The 21723-nt window shown below is 34.5% G+C and overlaps 1 protein-coding gene across 1 annotated transcript in view; it reads right to left on the bottom strand.

The window, feature by feature from the left end:
* Nucleotides 1–21723, bottom strand: part of PEX1 (peroxisomal biogenesis factor 1) — a 47135-nt gene that overhangs the window by 23633 nt on the left and 1779 nt on the right. Inside the window, exons 2-8 of the mRNA XM_074272234.1 lie at nucleotides 9083–9226; nucleotides 8585–8668; nucleotides 8218–8332; nucleotides 7344–8119; nucleotides 4525–4644; nucleotides 339–462; nucleotides 24–133 (exon numbers count right to left, since the gene is read on the bottom strand). Of these exons, the coding sequence (XP_074128335.1) occupies nucleotides 24–133; nucleotides 339–462; nucleotides 4525–4644; nucleotides 7344–8119; nucleotides 8218–8332; nucleotides 8585–8668; nucleotides 9083–9226 (1473 nt within the window). The remainder of the gene's footprint in view (nucleotides 1–23; nucleotides 134–338; nucleotides 463–4524; nucleotides 4645–7343; nucleotides 8120–8217; nucleotides 8333–8584; nucleotides 8669–9082; nucleotides 9227–21723) is intronic.

Genomic DNA, 21723 nt, shown 5'->3' with positions numbered 1-21723 from the left:
ATTCAGAATTACAAAATATTTACTTGTATATCAATCTTCTGGAGCAAGCTGGCACTCAACATAAAGACATTTTCTGAATCATTTTTTTCTGCTTCCAAAGGATGAACAATACTCAAAGAAAACTTCTTCAGCCCTTTTAAAAAGATAACAATACTGACATTATTGCAATGATTAATATTAATTCAAAATTAGATAATCCAGAATTTTAAAAGACACATTGTTAATTTGTAATTTCTTAAAAAAAATTTATATTACTTTGCTTCTCAGTGCTGTAATTATAAAGAGAGTGCTTTATTCATGTTTAAGGAAGGGAAGCCCAAATTAATAAAATTACCTACCATCTTTAAGTGTCAAATTAATGTATTCTTTATCCGATAGTATCCATGGACAAGTTACTGTACTGGAATTCTGAAGCCATAAACTGAAAGCAGATTTTATTTCTTCTTCACTTATGTCTTTATTCTATACATAAAAAGGGGGGAAAAATTACCTTAACAACTGTTTCTTTATCTTGTTAGTGGTATTTACAACTTAAAAGATTCTTGAAAAATGCTCAGAACAGAGATTCAAAATAGGTACTCAACACCCTGAGCCTGGAGAATTAACAGAAACTGAACCTATGCTTAATTAATACAATTATTAAAAAGTATAAAAGATAATATACAATTGAAAACGTTTTCATGCTGTAACAAAACAAAGAAAAAAATGTTATTTTAAAGTAAATAAGTTCCCTGTATTCCCTGCTTTTTTCTAGATGTGGAAGCAAGTTAATTCTAGGGACTTAGAGATGTCTTAGGAGAGTCATGAAGAAGCCAGAAGTCATCAAGTACAAGGGTTTTCTATCAAAGAATGCTAGAGACGGAAGGGAATCTGAGATAATTCAGGGAGTTGATAAAGAAGCACTTATTTACTGTGTGCTATGTGGTACAATAGATGAAGTGCTGGGCCTGGAGTCAGGAAGGGCCCTCTTCCTGAATTCAAATTTCCTTCAACACTTCCTAGCTGTGTGATAATGGGTAAATTGCTTTATTCTATTTGCCTCAGTTTTCTCAACTGTCAAAGGAGCTAGAAAAGGAAATGGCAAAGCATTCCAGTATCTTTGCCAAGAAAACCTCAAATGGGGTCACAAAGAAGGACATGACTAAACAACTGAATGACAAGTACAACAATAGGCACTGGGGATACAGACACAAAAATAAAGTCTGTTCCCAGGGAGCTGATATTCTCCCGGAGGAAACATGCACATAGAGGAAAACCCCCAATACAGCAGGGAACAGAAAAGGCTTCAGGAAGCTGATTTTGATTCATGCTTCAAACAAATTTAGGAATTCTAAGTCACAGGTGCCAAGGGAGTACATTTTAAGAATGGAAGACACAGCATATGAAAAGATGCTCTAAATCACTATTGATCAGAGAAATGAAAATTAAGACAACTCTGAGATACCACCATACACCTGTCAGATTGGCTAAGAAGACTGGAAAAGATAATGAGGAATGTTGGAGGGGATGTAGGAAAACTGGGACACTGATGTATTGGTAGTGGAATTGTGAATGAATCTAACCATTCTGGAGAGCAATTTGGAACTATGTTCAAAAAGTTATCAAACTGTGCATACCCTCTGACCCAGCAGTGTTACTATTGGGCTTATATCCCCAAGAGATCTTAGAGGAGGGAAAGGGACCTGTATGTGGAAAAATGTTTGTGGCAGCTCTTTTGTAGTGGCAACTGGAAACTGAGTGGATGCTCATCAATTGGAGAATGGCTGAATATATAGTATATGAATGTTAGGAAATATTATTGTTCTTTAAGAAACGACCAGCAGGATGATTTCAAAGAGGCCTGGAGAGACTTACATGAACTGATGCTAAGTGAAATGAGTGGAACCAGGAGATCATTATACACGGCAACAACAGGATTATACGATGATCAATTCTGATGGACATGGCTCTTTTCAACAATGAGATGATTCAGATCAGTTCCAATTGTTCAGTGATGAAGAGAGCCATCTACACCCAGAGAGAGGACCGTGGGAACTGAGTGTGGAACACAACATAGCATTTTCATTCTTTCTGTTGTTGTTTGCTTGCATTTTGTTCTCTTTCTCGGGTTTTTTTTCCTTCTTGATCCGATTTTTCTTGTGCAGGAAGGTAACTGTATAAATATGTATACATATATTGGATTTAACATATATTTTAACAATTTAACAATTGGACTACCTACCATCTAGGGTAGAGGGTAGGAAAAGGAGGAGAAAATTTGGAACAGAAAGTTTTGCAAGGGTCAATGTTGAAAAATTACCCATGCATATATTTTGTAAATAAAAAGCCTTAATAAAATTAAATTAAAAAAAAAAAGAATGGAAGATAGAAGTCTCTTCAAAGGCAAAAAGCTGGAAGATAAGATTGTCCTGTGTGAGGAAGAATAAGGCTATTTAGGGGCACAAAATGTATAGGAAGGAGAAATACATGATAAACCTCGAGTGGTCAGGTGAAATCAGGTATGGAGTATTTTGACTGCCAAAATACACCCCACTTTACCACACAGAAAAGAAATTTTACAGTAACAACTCATCACTCAGATCAAAACCACCAAAAATCCATATTCTGTAAATAAATGACAATGATTCTTCTAGGTACTTATCCTAGAGAACAGCATTTTTGTGAAAAACACTATATTTCAACAATTAAAAATATTTGAATATAAAATACTTATCACGTTAAAAGCAATTTGGAGGGGCAGCTAGTGGTACAGTAGATAGCACCAGCCCTGAAGTCAGGAGGACCTGAGTTCAAATCTGACCTCAGACACTTAATACTTCCTAACTGTGTGACCCTGGACAAGTCACTTAACCCCAATTACCTCAGCAAAAAAGAAAAGAAAAAAAGAAAGCAATTTGGAGTTATGTAGCATGAACTAGAGATTCCATTAAGCTTATATCCCAAGGAGATCTTTAATAAGAAAATGTCTGTAAATGCCAAAATATTTTAATAGCACTTTTTGGGATGGCAAAGAACTGGAAACAAAGGAGATGCCCATTGACTGGGGAATGGTGAAATAATCATGGTACACGAATAGAATGGAATATGACTATGATATGAAAAACAACAAATATGATGAATAAAAAGAAGCATAGCAAGCCATGTTACATGAACTGATGCAGACTTAAGTAACCAGATTCAAGAAAATAACAGAAATAATGACTACAAAAAAATGAATGGAAGGAACTACAAAGAAAAAAAAATTTAAAACTAAAAAACCGATGTGATTTGAAAGAAAAGACATGAGAAGAGAATCCCACCCCACATTTCTGTAGACCTACAAGTGTTGTGTACACTACAGATATTTTCAGAGTTTATTAATGTACTGATTAATAATGTTGATTCCCCTCTCCTTTTTTCCTTTTTTTTTTTTTTTTTTTAATTATTTATAATATGGAATTGCTCTCGAGGATAGGAAGAAAAACTGGGAGAAATTTTGGTGATGTTTAAAAAAAAAGACATAAGTAGAAACTTATTTAAAACAAAAAATATAAATTAGTTAAAAGTATATGTAAAGTTTTAGAAGCTTATTAGCACATTACTATGAATATAAAACTAAATTTAGTACCTTCTCTTCCTACTAGGGTATAACAAAAATAAGTTTATTGTCTAAGCATATTCATAGATAATATGGAGCTTCCATATTATCTATGATAACATTCATAATGATCAACTTGAATGATAAAATAATAACTATATAATCAAGACTTATGATACATTTTCTTCATAAAATCATGTGAAATAAGTGATACAAGTATGATTCTTCCTATTTTACTGATAAGAAAAGTAAGACTCAGAGAATTTAAGTGATTTTCCACAGCCAAAATAAAAAGACCATTTATTTTTTTCAAAATATATGGATATACCTTATGAATCATGAAAGGTGATTGTGTTCAGTCATCATCCAGAAAAATGTACTTGGAAAAGGAAGTAGGTTGATCATTCAGTAAAAGTGTCAGCCAACAGGCTGACACGCTGAGATCTATGAAATGTTAAAAGACCTGGGGCAAATGTTTCATTGTGTTGGGATTCATGAGAGGATATAAGCAAAAATTTCAGAAGATGAGAAAGTATGGATGGATTGTATTCTAAATTGATAGTAACACACAAGATGAACTCACAGGCCCATTACATAATAAAAATTTTACTGAATAAATTTTATGTCCAAATTATTTCAAAACTGGTAACCTATTGGTCTCTAATTTAAAGTATCAACTCTGATAATTATTAATCAGAACCTGGAAATTATTCTAATTAAGAAGAAAAGTAATGGCTGAATAAAATAGATGCTCAAAGAAAGTCAGCAATAAAATTTTCAAAAGTCAAAATTGTTGAGCACAAATTGCATAAAATTTCTCTTATAAGTAACTTCATGATTCAGCCAACATAACGAAATACTATATTTGGGTTATAATAACTGAAACAATAGCATTATTTATATTACACATGCAAAAGGATTTGAATGTAATAAAAATTTACACTTACTAAATTTTCTCTAGGCTGTAATTTAATAGATTTTGGAATTGGGGGGATTGATTCCAATGGTGATATTCGGAGAGAGGAATGCATTTGTATATTCAGTCTTTTTCTCATGTCTTCTGGAATCTGAAATACATACATATAAATATAAATATGTATATATATACATATACAGTGTTAGAAATCAATGTTCAAAAAAGAGAAATATATTTAAGGTCTAATTCACAGTTGTAATGTTTCAAAATGCAGCTAATACTTCATTTCTGCAATTTCAGATGACATTATCCAAGTTATCAAAATTATTGAGCATTAGGTAGGACTCATTTCAGTTAGAAGAAAAAAGCTCTAAAAATTAAATTTTTTAATTTCAATTTTTTCCTCTTCTTAGAACTAATGTTATGCAAGAATATATTTTGAACTATTAACTAAAAAAAAACTTTCAACATAGCTTTCTTTCAGAAAGACAGATTCAAATTAATCTCAGTTCTGTATTTGAATATTAAACTGTGAACTGAACTGTATCTTTTAGAATTAGAATCTTCAATAAATAGAAACTGTTATTTCTTCTTATTTTTTTCTAGTACTTAACACTTTATTCTAACAGTAGAAACTTTATAAATTTTTGCAGGATAAATATAAAAGAAACTGCAGTATGTTGAAAGGGTAATCAATCCATCATCCAAGATTAGAGATTAGCCCTACCAAGTCTAGAAAAAAACTGCAAACTCCTCTCCCAGTTAGAACATGCATAAAGACACACACACACACTTATAAAACAACGAAAAAGAGGGGGAAAAAAACCCACTCTGACTCTCTTCACCATCTACCCTAACCTCTGATGCCCAAGTTTTAGTTGTAGTATCTTAAGATAGAAGCTGTAAAATAACAACCTATAATTATATGCAAAAGATTTAACTAATTAAAAGGAAAAAAATGGTAGGAATCGAAAAAAAGAATAATTCTGATATCCATACAAAAATCCATAGAACTTCTTTAGGTAAAATTTTTGCCAATAGGTATTCATTGTTCAGAAAAAGGGTCTCTAATGAGTGAAGTATGATCAATCTCATCCACTGCAAAGTAGCAAAGATTTGAGCATTTCCCACTCAATGGTCTCTGAGTATTTCTAACAATCTACCAACAAAAAAAGGTTATCTGAAATTGATGGTGGGCCTCTGGCTGCAGTTTTTCTTTAGTGGAATCTACCTAAACACCTCAATCTTTATGTTTCAAACAAATAAAAGTAGTTCTTACTAATTAAATTTTGAGAGCCCAGTTGCCTAACACAATGCCTGGTACAATGCCTGGCACTATTGATTGAAAATTCTACCTAAGAAGATTTTTTTTCCTGCATCTGCTTCTCTTTTTAACTTCTCCTTTTATCACTTGCTCTTCATCTTTGAACTACTGAATCAATCAAATGATATTTATTAAGTGTCTTCCATCTGAGATATTGCACTAGGTACAAGAGAAATAACAGAATATAAAACAAGATTCTTCCCCTCAAAAAGCTTATAATCTGATTTGGGAGACATAGCATAAATGGTAATGAAAGGGGAGTTATCACAAAGTGCTAATAATACTAATAGTCAAATCAAATAATGAGTATGCCAGGAGGTTGGGGGAAGTACTCTAGAAGGGTCTCCTGAAGAGATGGGAAGTGAGCTATGCTATGGAAAACGAATGAGCTATGGATAAGACAAGGAATGGCATTCCAGGATGGGTCTCTGTAAATGAGTTGGTGTGGAGCTAAAATGAACAGATCAGTTGGTCTGAACATATGTGGATAAGCGGAGTGAGGAAAAGCAAAATTATAGCTGAGTCATAGTGAGGGTTAGAATTCTAACTCCATTGTTATACTACCAATGTGACCTTGGAAATGTATCCATTTAAACTCTGTGGGCCTATTTCCTTAACTCTAAAATGGAATAGAAAACCTTTAAGATTTTTTAGGTCAGGTCTGAATTCTATGAACATTAGAGTAGGCCAGTTCTGAGGCAATAAGGATGAGCTCAGATTTTTAGAAATTATGAATTTTAGGTGATAATGGGATATCCAGATAGGAATATGTAACAAAGTTATCTAGAGCAACTGGTTGCTGCAAGTAAAGGCAATGATGTCTGCTCCAAGGAAGCTCTCCTTTATTTAGTCTTTTCTACTTCCCTAAACTTTTTCTTCCATGAACTGGGATAGTTTCCATGCTCCAGGCTTTTCCTAGAGCATTTACTTTCCACTAATACAGATAGCAAGCCAAACTTGGCTCTGTCCATGAGACATAGAAGAAATTACTGCAGTTGTAGGTAGTTTTGTATAAGGTCAACACACCATTACTTACAGGCTATGCAACAAATTGCCTAAAAGCAAAAGGTAATCTAGGGATAAAATCTTTTTTGCTACCAAATAATGGAGGCAAAATGGGGATAATGTTATCATAGTACCTAATACAACTATAGATATATTGCAGGTATTTAATAAATACCTAAATGATTGATTACAATGGTCCTTTTCATTAACCTATTTCATTTTTATAGTACAGTTTACTATGAATGCTCCAATACTGAAGGAGGAGACATGGACATAATCTGCATCTGTCAGTTGCTGCACATATAATTTGTATAATAACCAATGATTTTATTACAAAATTGAATGTCATTTTCCCATGTCTAGTCTACAATAAAGAAAATTTTAGGTTTTGTTATTCTAGTATGACACATTACAATTTTCATAGAGAATATTACTCTATTTTATGGTTTCAAGGATTGTAAATATACCAATAAATTCCTTCCTCCCCCCCTTTTCCCCCAAGACACAAGGTTCATACTAACCCAAACTTTCCCGGTATGGAGAACTTCTATAGTGTTGTTATACTGTATAGAATTCTTCAGTTCCTCAAGTCCATTCCAGACTATCTGCACCACACAGGTCTTACCAGCTCCTTGACTACTACCTGAACAAATCTGTTTTTTGTCTTGTTGAACCACCTGCTTTTCTTTTTCAGGTAATAGGACGTTTTGCTTTGTTTCACTTGGTTGTTGCTTTGGGGAGAGCAGCTGAGTTAACTTTCCATAGGTCACAGTAAAAGTGGGCTCCAAATCAAAATATTGCTGATTCCAGGGAAAAATATGAATGGCGTGGTCTTTCTGAAACAAAGATGATGCTGACATCCGTTGTATACTGGGAGGCTGAGAATTACATACTCTGAAAACAGAGTTTTTTGGAACAGTTGTCAACTGCATATTTTTGAATGCATTAATTTCACTTAAACCCCAGGGTGTGTCAATTTTTTTCTCAGCTCCATAAGAAAAAATGCTCCCCATTAGATTCCATATGTTTGGCATTGTAAACATGCCAAATATAAGATCTGACTCTTGTTTATTTAGTTCCTGGGCTCCCGCAGTGTTGGAATTGGGTTGTTTTGTTTGAAATGTCCCTGTCAGGTCTTCTCGGTCTCTTCTATATTTATTAAGTATTTCTTCTGTATCATCTGCTCTAGAAAAGGGCAGATCTGTGGCATTTTCTTTGGTCTGGCGTGTCTTGGGATGAACAAAGAGTTCAGTGTCATTTTCTAATCTACCATAAGCGGCAGCTGGCATTAGTGCAACTGGAAAAAAGAAAAACTCGTTAGCACATTCAACTGTACACTAAAATTAAGACAGCAACGTAGAGAATAAGATGGCAAATCTCCAAAGCAGCACTTACCAATCTGGATATAAATGTAAGTCTGCTGATCAACCCAAACAGGGAAAATCGCATTTGGAAAGACTATTCGAATCTGATCAAGGAGATGCTGTTCAAGAGAAGAAGCATGCAGCTCCTAGGACAATTTTACATCATATCAGGAAAACAAAAAACAAACAAAACAAAACAAACATACAAAAAAAAAAAAAAATCAGATTCAAATGACATTTTGCATTTGTTCCTGAACAATTGTTTTGTCTAATAATGAAATGAGATCTGATTTGAATCAGAATACTACTTTAGAAAGTTTATAATATGAAAAGTGGAAAAGTAATAAAAATATATTTTAATACAGTGAAACTTTAAGATGGTAATTTTTTTTTTTTACCAGTATCTCCCAATCGTCTGCTGAGAGGGGTTTCACCTCAACTTGATGGCAAGACACCACATGGGAACAAGGCCTGAGAAATACCTGGCAAAAATAAAATTTTTATCTATTAGGGTTTTTAGTATTCCTCCATGGAAAGTAAAATATTTAAATAAACAATAGTATGGATATAATGTGGCATAATTACTACTTAGGAAAAATACTGCATTCATAGCATGTCCCCACTGGGAACTGTGGGAGGAAATGAGTATGATTTTACAATTTATAACAAACCAGGAAGTAGATATAGATAATAGTCAGTATGGACTCTTAATTTAGAAAAACTAAACTGGTCTTTTAGTCCTTTTTTAAAAGACCACATGAGTATGCCATAGAAAAACTTAAGCTTTCTCTCCTCTATTTCAAAAGAAGAATCTGAAATGTTGTGATACTTTCTTTTCATTATTTTATATTACTTTGGAGTATATGAGTCCCTTTCTCACATCATTAGGCACTTACCTGTTCCCCATCTGAAATTCCAAGCTTCTGGCCAACCTGCCTATTAATTTCAGCCACATTTTCACCATGGTTAGAATGAGGTCTCCCTTCCACCCAGCTCAAGAATATAGGCTGGTGACCCCAGGACACTTCTATCGCTTGATTCTGTTCATATCAGAGAGAAGAAAAATGAGAGAAAATTATCACAATTTTCATATGCTGCAGTGATCAATATCAAATATAAACCATTTTATATCTATATATAACCAAAGAATACCTTTTAAAATTAGAAGATATTCTTTAAATATTATGTAGATCTAACATGTGATATAAACAAATTCTGAAAGTATGATCTTTTCTTTTAAAAAATTTGATTTATTTTTCATATTCTTTTAAAACTGTTTTAAATTCTCTCCTTTTCTCCCATCCCTCCCTTGCCCACTGAGAAAGCAAACAATATATCAATTATACATGTGAAATCATGCAAAATAGATTTCCATATTAGCCATATACCAAAAAAAAAAAAAAAAAAGAAAAGAAAAAATTACATTTCAATTTGTACTCAAGAGTTCATAAGTTCTCTTTCTGGCTCAACTTTTTGCTTGAGTCTTTTGGAATTATGTTGGATCTAAAATAACTCTAGACAATATAAAATACTTGGGAGTCTACCTCCCAAGACAAACCCAAGAATTATATAAACACAATTACAAAATGTTTTTTCCAGTCAGATCTACACAACTGGAAAAATATTAATTGCTTATGGGTAGGCGGAGTCCAAATAAGAGAGACAAATCTACCTAAACACACTTAGTTCAATGACATACCAAACTACCAAAAATATTTTATGGCACTATGAATCCTTTGGAATTGTTTTAGGTAATTGTATTGATCAAAATAGTAAAGTTTTTCCACAGCTGGTTCTTCTCACTTCATTCTGTATCAGTTCCTGTATTTCTTGCCAACTGAAACTATCCCTTCAACATTTCTTACAGCACAATAGTACTCCATTATAATTATATGTACTCTCATAGGTTCTTTGAAGACAACTAGAATTGACTGTGAGACATAGGACATGCTGGCAAAAATGTTCACATGGACTATTTGTGTCCAACCTGTGGTAAAGCATTCTGAATTTGTACTTATCTCGCCAGCCACAACTAGACATACTAACATGACTCTAACATAGTAATGTTCTTTGGTCCTCTTTGAAAATGAAGTACAACCACCAACCAAAGCCACAATTTGTTCAGCCATTCCCCAAATGATGACTATTCCTTCAATTTCCAATTTTTTACCACCACAAAAAGATATGCTATCAATATTTTGGTACAAATAAGTCCTTTTCATGAGGCAGCTAGATGGCTCAGTGATTGAGTGCCAAGCCTACAGGTAGGAAGATTCCTCTTCCCCGAGTTCAAATATGACCTTAGACTAGACACTAACTAGATGAGTGACCAGTCTTGTTTGCCTCAAGTTTTCTCATCTGTCAAATGAGCTGAAGAAGAAAAATGGTAAAACCAATCTAGTACCACTGCCAAGAAAACCTCAAATGGGATCACAGAGAGTTGGACACAACTGAAGACTGAACAAAAGGTCCTGTTTACTTTTTCTTTGATCTCTCTGGGATTCAGACATAGTAGTGACATTGTTAAACCAAAGGGTATGAACAGTTTTATAGCCCTCTGTTCATGGTTCAAGATTGTTCATGAGAGAAATTATTTTACTATTAACCAGTTATTAAGGGTTTTCTGGTTTATTTCCTCATTTAAAAGACTCAGCCCCTATAAGATAGTCACTCTCTCAAAGATTGATGAGAATGATTTATAAGACTGTCTTTGCCCTCAGGGGACACATGGTGCAACTTGAGCAGGACCCCATCCTACTAGGAGACTTTCCTTCTGAGCAGAGTTTGAAGACAGTCCAGAAAGGAGCCCTGTCTTTGTATCCCTTCATTAGAGGTTAGGGTAACCCGGTTCATGGAGAAAACCAACCACAGTAGTTTGGATAGATGAATTCTTCCCTGTCTAGACTATTGGGGGTGGCTAAATCTCATAACCAAGTCACATTCTCAGCAGAAAGAGATGAAGACTTCTAACTCACTTCCCCATTAACAGTGTATCAATCATGGCTGATTTTAAGTTACCAAGGGAATTCCTTTTCAAGACTTATTTAAAGCTTTTACACTCACATTACATCTCTGGATACCAAAACCACTGACCATCATTTTATTGACTGCTGACTAGCCTAATTAATAAATTATGAATTACCCAGAAATACTGTGTTTCAAGGTTTTTTCCTTTGTTAGTCTCCAGAATGGTTGGACTAGTTGGCTATTCTACCAACATTTCCTTAATTCATGTCATTTTTAAGAGGTGGTACACCTCAGAGTTGTTTTAATTTGTTTTTGTCTAATTGATAGTGATTCAGAGCATTTTTTCAAATGATGATAGCTTTGATTTCTTCAGAAAACTGTTAATTTCTGTTGACCATTTATTAATTGGGAAATAGTACCTATTGACTCAGTTATGTTTGAGGAAAGGCTTTTTTTTTAACTCAGAAAAATTTTTTATTACTTCATTGTCTTTTAGTAAAATGCAGTTTCCTTTATTATTTTAAGTCTTTTTTATATGCTTTGAGATGTTTATTATTCCTTTAATATTTCAGTTTAAGTATAATAGATTCTGCTTCAGCCCTTTATCTGTGTTTCAAGTATGTCATACACAACACAGTTAGATTTTGGTTTCTAACCCATTTTGCTATCTGCTTCCATTTTATGGATTAGTTCATCCCAGTCACATTTACATAATACTATGTTTTCCTCCATCCCACTTTCTTTTATCCTTTTTATTCTGTCCCTCTTACAAAGTCTGTTTTGTTTCAGACTACTACCTCCCTTAATCTGGCCGCCTTTTTATCATTTCCCCCTCCCTTATCTCTCATGTCCCTTTTCTCTTCCTATTTTCCTTTTGGAAGAAAGATTTCTATACCCATATGTGTATGTGTTTGTATATCCATTTATACATATTTACACACATATACATAAATATATATTCTTCCCTCAATGAACCAATTCTGAGAATGAGGTTCAAGCATTGCCTCAAATCCCTCATTTTCATCTTAACTGTAAAATCTCTTCCTTATACACCTTTTATGTGAGGAAAATTTCCCCATTCTACCTCTCTTTTTCCAATACACACCTCTTTCTCATCCCTATTTTTTTGAGATTATCCCAATATAAACTCATAGTCTAGACTGCCTTACATAACTGCCCTAAAAGTGAGGAAGTTAGAAATTACACGTATCATCTTCCTAGGGAGGAATGTAAACAATTTAACTTCAGAGTCCCTTATGATGACTTTTCCCATGTTTATTGTATACATCTCTTGAGTTTTATGCCAGATTTCCTATTCAGCTCTGATTTTTTCATTAGGAGTACTTAAAAGTTCTCTATTTCATTAAATATACATTTCCCCATCCAAAAGGACTTACACTCAGTTTTACTGGGTAAATTTTTCTTAGTTGTAATCACAGGTTTTTTTGTTTTGCACAATATTCTTAGCTCATTGATCCTTTCATATGAAAGCTACTAGATCTTGTGTTAGTCTGACTGTGGTTCCACAATGTTTTAATTTTCTTCTTGGCTGTTTGGGATATTTCTCTTTAATCTGGGAGCTCTGGAATTTGACTACAGTATTTCTGAGTTTTTCATTTTGTGATCACCTTCTGAAGGCAGTTGGTAAATTGTTTCAATTTTTATTTTACCCTCTGGTTCTATAACAGCAGGGCATTTTCCTTAATAATTTTTAAATTTTATTTCATGACTTTCAGGTAGTCCAAAAATTCTTAAATTATCTCTCCTTAATCTCTTTTCCAGTTGAGCTCTCTCTCTTTTTTTCCCCTAATGGAATACTTCACATTTTCTTCTATTTTTCCCTCTTTCAATTTTGTTTATAAGTATCATGGAGTCATTGTTCCATTTTCCCAAATCTAATTTTTAAAGAATTACTTTCTTCATTGAACTTTTCTACCTCTTTCCCCCTATCTCGTCCCTTTTAAGGAGTTCTTTTCTTCAGTGAATTTTTGTGCTCCCCTTTTCATTTGGACTATTCTTTTTTTTTCTTGCTTTTATTCGCTTAGTATTTTCCCCCAGTTAACATTTAACACTTTTTTTTTTACATTTTTTAAAATTGAAGCGTTTTATTTTCAAAATATATGCAAAGATAATTTTTCAACATTGACCTTTGCAAAACCTTGTGTTCCAATTTCTCCTCTTTCCCTTCACTCTCTCCTCAGATGGCAAGTAATCCAATATATGTTAAACATGGTGTGTGTGTGTGTGTGTGTGTGTGTGTGTGTGTGTATATATTTCCATAAAACTCATGTTGTGAAAGGAAACATAGATTTCTCACCCTAACACCTCCCTACCCACCAAAAAAGAGAAAAAGATTCTTACAGACACAATCAGCTCTTTCTCTGAATATGATTAGAATTTTTCATCAAAAGTCCTTCAGAATAGCCGTGGATCATTGTATTACTAAGAATAGTAGTCATTTACCAGTGATCATCCTAGAACATTGCTATTACTTTGTATATTGTACATTTCACTTTGCTTAAGTTTATAGAGAGCATTCTAGGTTTTTTTCTGAGAGTTTTGTTCATCTTTTCCCACAGAACACTAACATTTCATCATAATCACATACCACAATTTATTTTTTTATTCCCCCACTGATAAGCATCCCCTCAATTTCCAATTTTTTTAAACCTTGGAGCTGTATAAATATTTTTGTATATATAGATCCTTTTCCCTTTTTTCCCTCCAAATCTCTTTTGTGATTCATGTCTAGTAATGGTATTGTTAGGTCAAAGGATATGCATGAAATTATAGCCTTTTGAGCATAGACAGTATCTTTTGCTCCTTTATCAATTGGGGCTCTTATTTTTATTTTTAATAAATCTGATTCAGTTTCCTCTATATTTGAGAAATGGGAACTTATCAGAGAAACTTGCTTTAAAATTCTTTTTTCAATTACTATCACTGTTATTTCCCCCCATTTATTCCATCCTCTTTCTCCTTTCACCTTATCCATTTTCTAAAGTGTTTTTTACTGCCCACTCTTTTGTTACCCTCCCCACTTCCCATATTCTACTCCCTTCCCACTTTCCTGCAGGTTAATATAGATTTTTATACCCATCGAGTTGTGTTGTGTTATTTCCTCTTTGAGGTAATTCTGATCAGAGTAAGATTCATTTACTTATTGTCTTCTCTCTTCTCCCTGCAAAAAGCTTTTCTTGCCTTTTTTAAAAAGTTTTTTTTTAATTTTCAAAACATACGCATAGTTTTCAATATTCATCTTTGCAAAACCTTGTGTTTCAAATTTTTTTCTCTTTCCTTTCCTTCCCTCCCCCTTTTCCCTAGACAGGAAGTAATCCAATATATGTTAAACATATGCAATTCTTCTATACATTTTCCCACAATTATGGTGCTGCACGAGAAAAATCAGATCAAAAAACAAAAAAAAAAAAAAGAAAAAGAAAAGAAAAGAAAACAAAACAAAACAAAATGCAAGCAAACACAAAAAGACTGAAAATATTATGTTATGATTCACACTCAGTCCCCACAGCCCTTTCTCTGGCTGCATCACAAGACCATTGGAACTGTTCTTGCCTCTTTTTAATGCAAATAATTTACACCATTCCATTTCTCCCTTTCTCTTTGGTCCAGTACATTTCTCTCTCACCCCTTAATTTCTTTCTTTCTTTCTTTTTTAGGGTAAATATTATTCCTTCATATTCAACTCACAACCATGCCCTGTCTATATATCCTCCTAACTGCCATAATAATGAGAAAGTTCTAATGAGTTACAAGTATCATTCTCCCATATAGGAATGTGAACAGATAAACTTATATTAAGTCCCCTATGATATCACTTTCCTGATTACCTCCTTATGCCTCTCCAGAATCCTGTATTTGAAAATCAGATTTTCCATTCAGCTCTGGTCTTTTCATTATGAATGCTTAAAAATCCTCTATTTCACTGAATGACCATCTTTTCCTCTGAAGGATTATACTCAGTTTTTCTGGGTATGTGATTCTTGGTTGCAATCTTAGATACATTACTCTCTAAAATATCATGTTCCAAGCCCTCTGGTCCTTTAACGTAGAAGTAATTAAATCTTGTATTAACCTAACTATGGTTCCACTATACCTGAATTGTTTCTTTCTGGATGCTTGCAATATTTTCTCCTTGACCTAGGAGTTCTGAAATTTGGCTTTAATATTCCTGGGAATTTTCATTTGGGGATCTCTTTCAGGAGGTGACCAGTGGATTATTTTAATTTCTGTTTTACTCTATGGTTCTAGAAAATCAGGACAGTTTTCCTTGATAATTTTTTGAAAGATGATGTCCAGTCGCTTCTTTTGATCATGACTTTCAGGTAAGCCAGTGATTTTTAAATGATACCTTCTGGATCTATTTTCCAGGTTAGTTGTTTTTCCAATGAGCTAATCCCCCCACCCCCTGTTTTTTCCACTATTATTACAGCTTTCTCATAAAATCATTAGCCTTCATTTGCTCAATTCTAATTTTTAAGGAATTATTTTTCTTCAGTTTTTGGACCTCTTTTTCCATTTGGCCAATTTTGCTTAAGGCAGTTTGTTCATTAGCTTTTTGTATTTCCTTCTGCATCATTCTCAATTCTTTTCCTATTTTTCCTCTATTTCTCTTACTTGATTTCCAAAAATCCCCTTTGAGCTCTTTCATGGCCTGAACCCAATTCTTATTTTCCCTGGAAACTTTGGATGTGCTTTGACTTTTTTATCTTCTTCTGTGTGTTTTGATCTTCTCACCATAGTAACTTTAAATGGTCAAAACCTTTTTCTGTGTCTGCTTATTTTCCTAGCCTATAATTCGACTTTTAACTCTGTTAAAGTAGGGTCCTGTTTCCAAAGCGAAAACATACTGGCCCAAATTTCAAGTTCTGTGCATCTACTTTCAGAAATCCTTCTAGTGACCTGATTACAAGCCCTCTTTTCTGCCCTAGAACTGTGTGCAGAGTCCCCAACCCATAGCAGCTGTAAGATCTAGTGGACTAAAGCAGCAGAGTCCTACTTTGCTGATGCCAGGGTTGGGGCGGAAGCCAGAACTGCACTGGCTCAGCCAGCACTGACATTGTGTGTTGGATCCTTGCTCCATTGTCACAGAGTTTTATGGTAACCTTACTAGTACTCTGGTGTCTCTGGGCTGAAAGGTTTGAAAGCTACTAGGACTGCTGCTGATTTAGAGGTTCTGCTTTGTTAATGCTGGGCCTAGGGCTGGGGCTGGGACCAGGTTTGCACTGGCAAGACCTGCACAGGAACTGCATGCTGGACTCCCACCCTGGTGTCACAGACTTTTTCTGCTGACCTTTTAAGTTGTCTTTGTCTGGAAAATGTTCCTCTCTGTTTTTTGGGTAGAATGACACTCTAAAAAGTTATTTAGAGTCATTATTTAAAGGAATTTGGAACAATTTGGTGGATTTCCTTCCTTAACTCTGCCATCTTGGCTCTGCATCTGGCTACTCTAATTTTGAAGTTCCTTTTTTCAGTCAATTTTTGTGCCTTTTTAACCATTACATCAATTGTTTTTTAAGGTTTTACTTCAGCATTTTTTTTTTTTTGGTATCTGTTTTATCAAGCTGTGGTTTTTTTTTTCTTAATTTTCTTGCATCACTTTCATTTCTTTCCCCAATTTTTTCTTTACCACACATCTCTTAAGTTTTCCAGGATTCTTGCTGACCTCAGGTCCAATCGGCATTTTTCTTTTGAGGCTTTGCTTGTAGCTGTTTTCAAATTACTGTCTTCTTAGTTTATGTCTTGGTCTTCTGAGGGAGGTCTTTATGGTCAAGATTTTTTTTAGTTTATTCATTTTTTTCCCAGCTCATTTCTTGACTTTGTACTTTAAACATATTAAAGTTTGACTCTGTTTCCAGAGTTAAAGGAGCAAATTGGGGAGGGGGTGGTCTGCAAGTTTTTGGTGCTTTCAAGATGTTATCCTCTAGGAGGTATGATTATTGTTCTCCTGATTTGTGCTGTGATATTTATTCAGGAAGAATCTCTGTTCCCCTGGAGGTAGAAGTATTCCTCTTGGGCTTGGAACTATGACCAAGTCCCAGACTTCCTTCAATCTCAAATGCTAGTATTCCTCTCAGTCCTGGAAATGGTAACCAAAGTCTCTATTCCCTTGTGACTAATCACATGTGCCCCTCTACTACAACCTAGAATTACTTACAAGCAAAAGAATTGCCAATCACTATAAGGACCTGCAATTAGGTCCCTTGTAAATTTTTTCTGACCAGTTGTTTGACTCATTATTTCTGGGCTGAGAGTTCCCAAAGCTGCTACTGTTACGGTGGTGGCAGACACCTTGAGAGTCCAACAATGGTCCTTTTGCTTCATGCACTGGCTGGCACTCACCCTGGTAACATACACCTCTCCTGTGAACCTCCTCAGTTGTCTTAGGCTGGAAAAATAACTTTCTTCTTTTATGGGCTCTGATACTTCAAAGTTGGATTCAAAGAATTATTTTGAAGTTGTTTGGAGGGGAATGTTGAGAGAATTTACACGGATCCTGGTTCACACTCTGTCATCTTGGCCCCCTTTAGTATGATCCTTTGTAAGTATTCATATAATTACAATTCTGGGCAAGGGGTCTTTCAATAAGTGATTCAAATAGGTTTAGTCAGACAAGTTTAGTATTGGTCACAGATTTATTAATATAAAAAAATAGATACAATCTTTTCGTTTCCCAGAAAAATCTTAGAAGGATATTTTACCCACCTATCAATTTGACACTTAAAATACTGTATAAATTTAAGTCATCAAAAGTTTTCTAATCAATCAAATGTTTTAAAATCATAATTCCTCATAAAAATGATAATACCCAACCTTTCCCTTGAAAGCACTCCCTTCAAAAGGCCTGGAAAGACTTACATGAACTGATGCTGACTGAATTGAGCAGGACAAGGAGATCATTATATACTTCAACAACAATGATGATCAATTTTGATGGCCGTGGCTCTCTTCAACAATGAGATGAACCAAATCAGTTCCAATAGTGCAGTAATGAACTGAACTAGCTACACCCAGCGAAAGAACTCTGGGAGATGACTATGAACCACTACATAGAATTCCCAATTCCTCTATTTTTGTCCGCGTACATTTTGGATTTCCTTCACAGGCTAATTGTACACTATTTTAAAGTTCGATTCTTCTTGTGCAGCAAAATAACTGTATGGATATGTATACATATATTGTATTTAACATATACTTTTAACATATTTAACATGTATGGTCTATCTGCCATCTGGGGAAGGGGGGAGGGGGAAGAAGGGGAAAAATTAGAACAAAAGGTTTTGCAATTGTCAATGCTGAAAAATTACATATATATGTATATATATGTATATATCTTGTAAATAAAAAGCTATGCTTAAAAAAAAAAACTTATCCAACATCTTTAAAAAAAAAGAAAAGAAAAGAAAGCACTCCTTCAGTTCAGCTTTCTATTCCTATTTTTCCATTCCTTTCTTGTTCACACTTGTTCATTCCTCACCTAGCTCTGCTGACTCTCTAGACTTCCTTCTTTACCATGCCCCAAGCAGCCTCGGCACTCGGAAAGAAAGTGTCTCCCCCCCCAATTAATATTTTATTTTTCTCAGATGTAAGGCAATTAACATTTGTTTCTAAAACTTAAAAGAGTTCCAGATTCTCTCTCTCTCTCCCCACTGTCCACACACACTGAGAAGACACATGTGAAGTTATACAAAATATTTCCATAAAAGTCATGTTGTAACTTTTGAAAACAAATAGACCTACCCGCCCAAAAAAAAAACCCTCAAGAAAACTAGTTAAAAAAAAAAAAAAAAAAAAGGTGCTTTTCTGGGTAGAGATACCATTTTTCATCCAAAGTCTATCAGAGTAGTCTTGGATCATTGTACTGCTGAGAATAGTCATTCACAGATGATCATTCCACAACATTGCTATTAGTTTGTACCCAGTATGTTTCACTTTGCATGAGCTTAGGTTTTTCTTCAAGTATCCTGCTTATCTATCATTCCATCCTAATCACATACCACAATTTATTCAGCCATTTCCCATTTTATAGGCGTCCCTTCAATTTCCAATGAAGAAAATGAGTTCAAGAGAAAGAATCAAATTATGAATGGAAAGATTACAAAAATGTATAATGTATAATATAGCAATGATAAAAAGAAGTCCAATGAAGGAATTCCAGAAAGTGAAAAAAACTGGTCAAAGTTATGTTTTCTTATTCTTTTCAAAGTTGATTTACTCTCATTTTCCCCCTTTCTTTATTAGGGTTGCCTCTGAAGAGAATGAGTCCCTGCAAATGAGAGTAGCAGGCCCAGGGTCATTATCTTTAAGCGGAATGATGAATCCAAACTTCAAGAAAAGCAAAGTCCACAAAGGAAAGGAATTTCTTCAATGTTACCAAGTCTTATTATTTCTATTGATGCAATACTTTTTCTTTGTTCCCTTTTCTCCACTTATAGTACTACTCTGGGGATCTTAATTTACCTCCCACCTAGACTGCTGTTAATAACCTTCTGGTTGTTGTCTCTACCTCATCCTCTAGTTCACCCTACAGTCACTTGATAAATGATTTACCTAAAGTGCAGGACTGATATCACCACAGTGAGGAGTCTTCAATAGCCCCCCAACTCCCTTCTGTCTGTCTGTCTCTCAATAAACTAGATGTTTACCCATTATTTTCACAAACAAATAAAAATTCTTCTGTTTGGCTTTTGAAGTCCTTCACAACAAGCTTTTTCCTACTTTGCCAATTTCTTTATACTTTATTATCCTCCACAGACTCTATGAACCAGTGACACTAGACTGCTCACTGCTTTCTGAACATCCAGCACATAGTGTTCATGTTTAATGACTATCATACATTTAATGGTTCTTTCTAACCACAGAAATGCTAGGAAAGGAAGATGATGATGGGCTTTGTAATAAAATTCTTATTCATTTTAAAGTATCTTCATTTTCATAAACTTATCAACTTCAAACCCCACTTACATGCCCACCACCTTTTAATTGATAAAGCAGTAAGATTTATGGAGCAACTAAGTGGAACACAGGACATTGTGCACTGGGCCTGAAGTCAATACCACCTAAGTTCAAATTATCCTCAACTGTTAGTTGTGTGACCCTGGATAAATCACCTAATCTCTCAGACTCAGTTTCCTCATCTGTAAAATGAGCTGAAGGAAATGACATAGCCCTCTAGCATCTTTGCCAAGAAAATCCTAAATGGAGTCACCAAAGAGTTAGACCAGCATTTATTAAGCACTTCTATGCCAGGAACTCTGTTAAGTTTTTTACAAATATAAATTCATTTGATCCTCACAACAGTCATGAGAAGTGGGGACTACGGTTATCCCCATTTTACAAATAATGAAACTGAGGCAGATTGTCCATAATCACACACAGAGTATTAAGACCATAGTTGAACTCCCATCTTTCTGAATGTGAGCCCAGCACTCCACTGCATCGCACTGCCTAAGCTATTCAAGGCACCCACAAAGGAAAAGACAGAGGCAAGAGTTGAAGCCACAATCTGTAAGTCTAACAAGTGCTTTTCACATTGTTCTTAGCTGCCTTTGCCTGTAGCACGGATGTGTAACTAAATAGGAGCAGTATCTTCCATCCCTTGGAGCACCAGCAGCTGGCAAAGACTACTAGCAGTGCCCTTCAACATTTGTGATAACCCAGAGAGAGGCTGTTGGTACTATTTCTGTTGCTGCTAGAATATTAGAGAGGTATGATTATGTTCCATGCTCAAGTTTTATATAATGCTTTTTGCAAAATGCAAGGCCAACATCAGGTCAACTCTGTATTTGAAATCTGGTGACAGTGACAATCTTTTCTCTGGTATACTTCCTGCAATCACTCAAAATATTTATGTTTGGGTTTTTTGGCAGGGGGAGGGTCTTCCTTTCATATCATTCCACGCTCAGGAAAATTCAACATTTTTTCTAAGTTTATTTAACATAAATATTACAGTCCTTGTCCTCTAAGTGCTTCTGGCAATAGTTCCTAACTATTCTGATTGGAAAGCTAGGAAAATTGAATTTGAAGGCAATGTGCAAGGGAAACAAAGACATACAGGGCATTGCCGAACAAGTCTTAATGAAGATTTTGAATCTTAGTGCAGATTTAAGCTATGAAAAATTAAAAGTTTTAAGTTTCTGAAGTTTAAAACTGAATTAAGGTTTGTGGGATATCCTGTATATAACTCAAAGATTATTTCCAAAAAGCTTAAAATCTAATAGGCCCAACTCATACATTAGGCCAATGGTTCTTAAAATCTGAGGAACCAAGAGTCCCTAAAACCATTTCAAAAAACTAAGTTTATCAACTCAATAAGTCAAAACTATTTTCACAATAATATTGAATTTTTATTTTTTGATATGGCAAATACAGCTATAAACCATATAAAAGCTCTTGGGGAGGGGTTGTCAATTTTTTAAAAAAAATATAAAGAGATCCCAAGACTGAAAAGCTTCAGAACCCTTACTATAGGCTCCTTGAAAGCAAAGATTACTATCTTTATCTTTGTATCTTTCAGTGTTTCATTATAAGTAAACAGCATTCAAATGAGCAG

The sequence above is a fragment of the Sminthopsis crassicaudata genome, chromosome 5, assembly GCF_048593235.1.
Source record: "Sminthopsis crassicaudata isolate SCR6 chromosome 5, ASM4859323v1, whole genome shotgun sequence".
Classification (NCBI taxonomy): Eukaryota; Metazoa; Chordata; class Mammalia; order Dasyuromorphia; family Dasyuridae; genus Sminthopsis; species Sminthopsis crassicaudata.
This window is presented reverse-complemented; position numbering and strand designations above follow the sequence as displayed.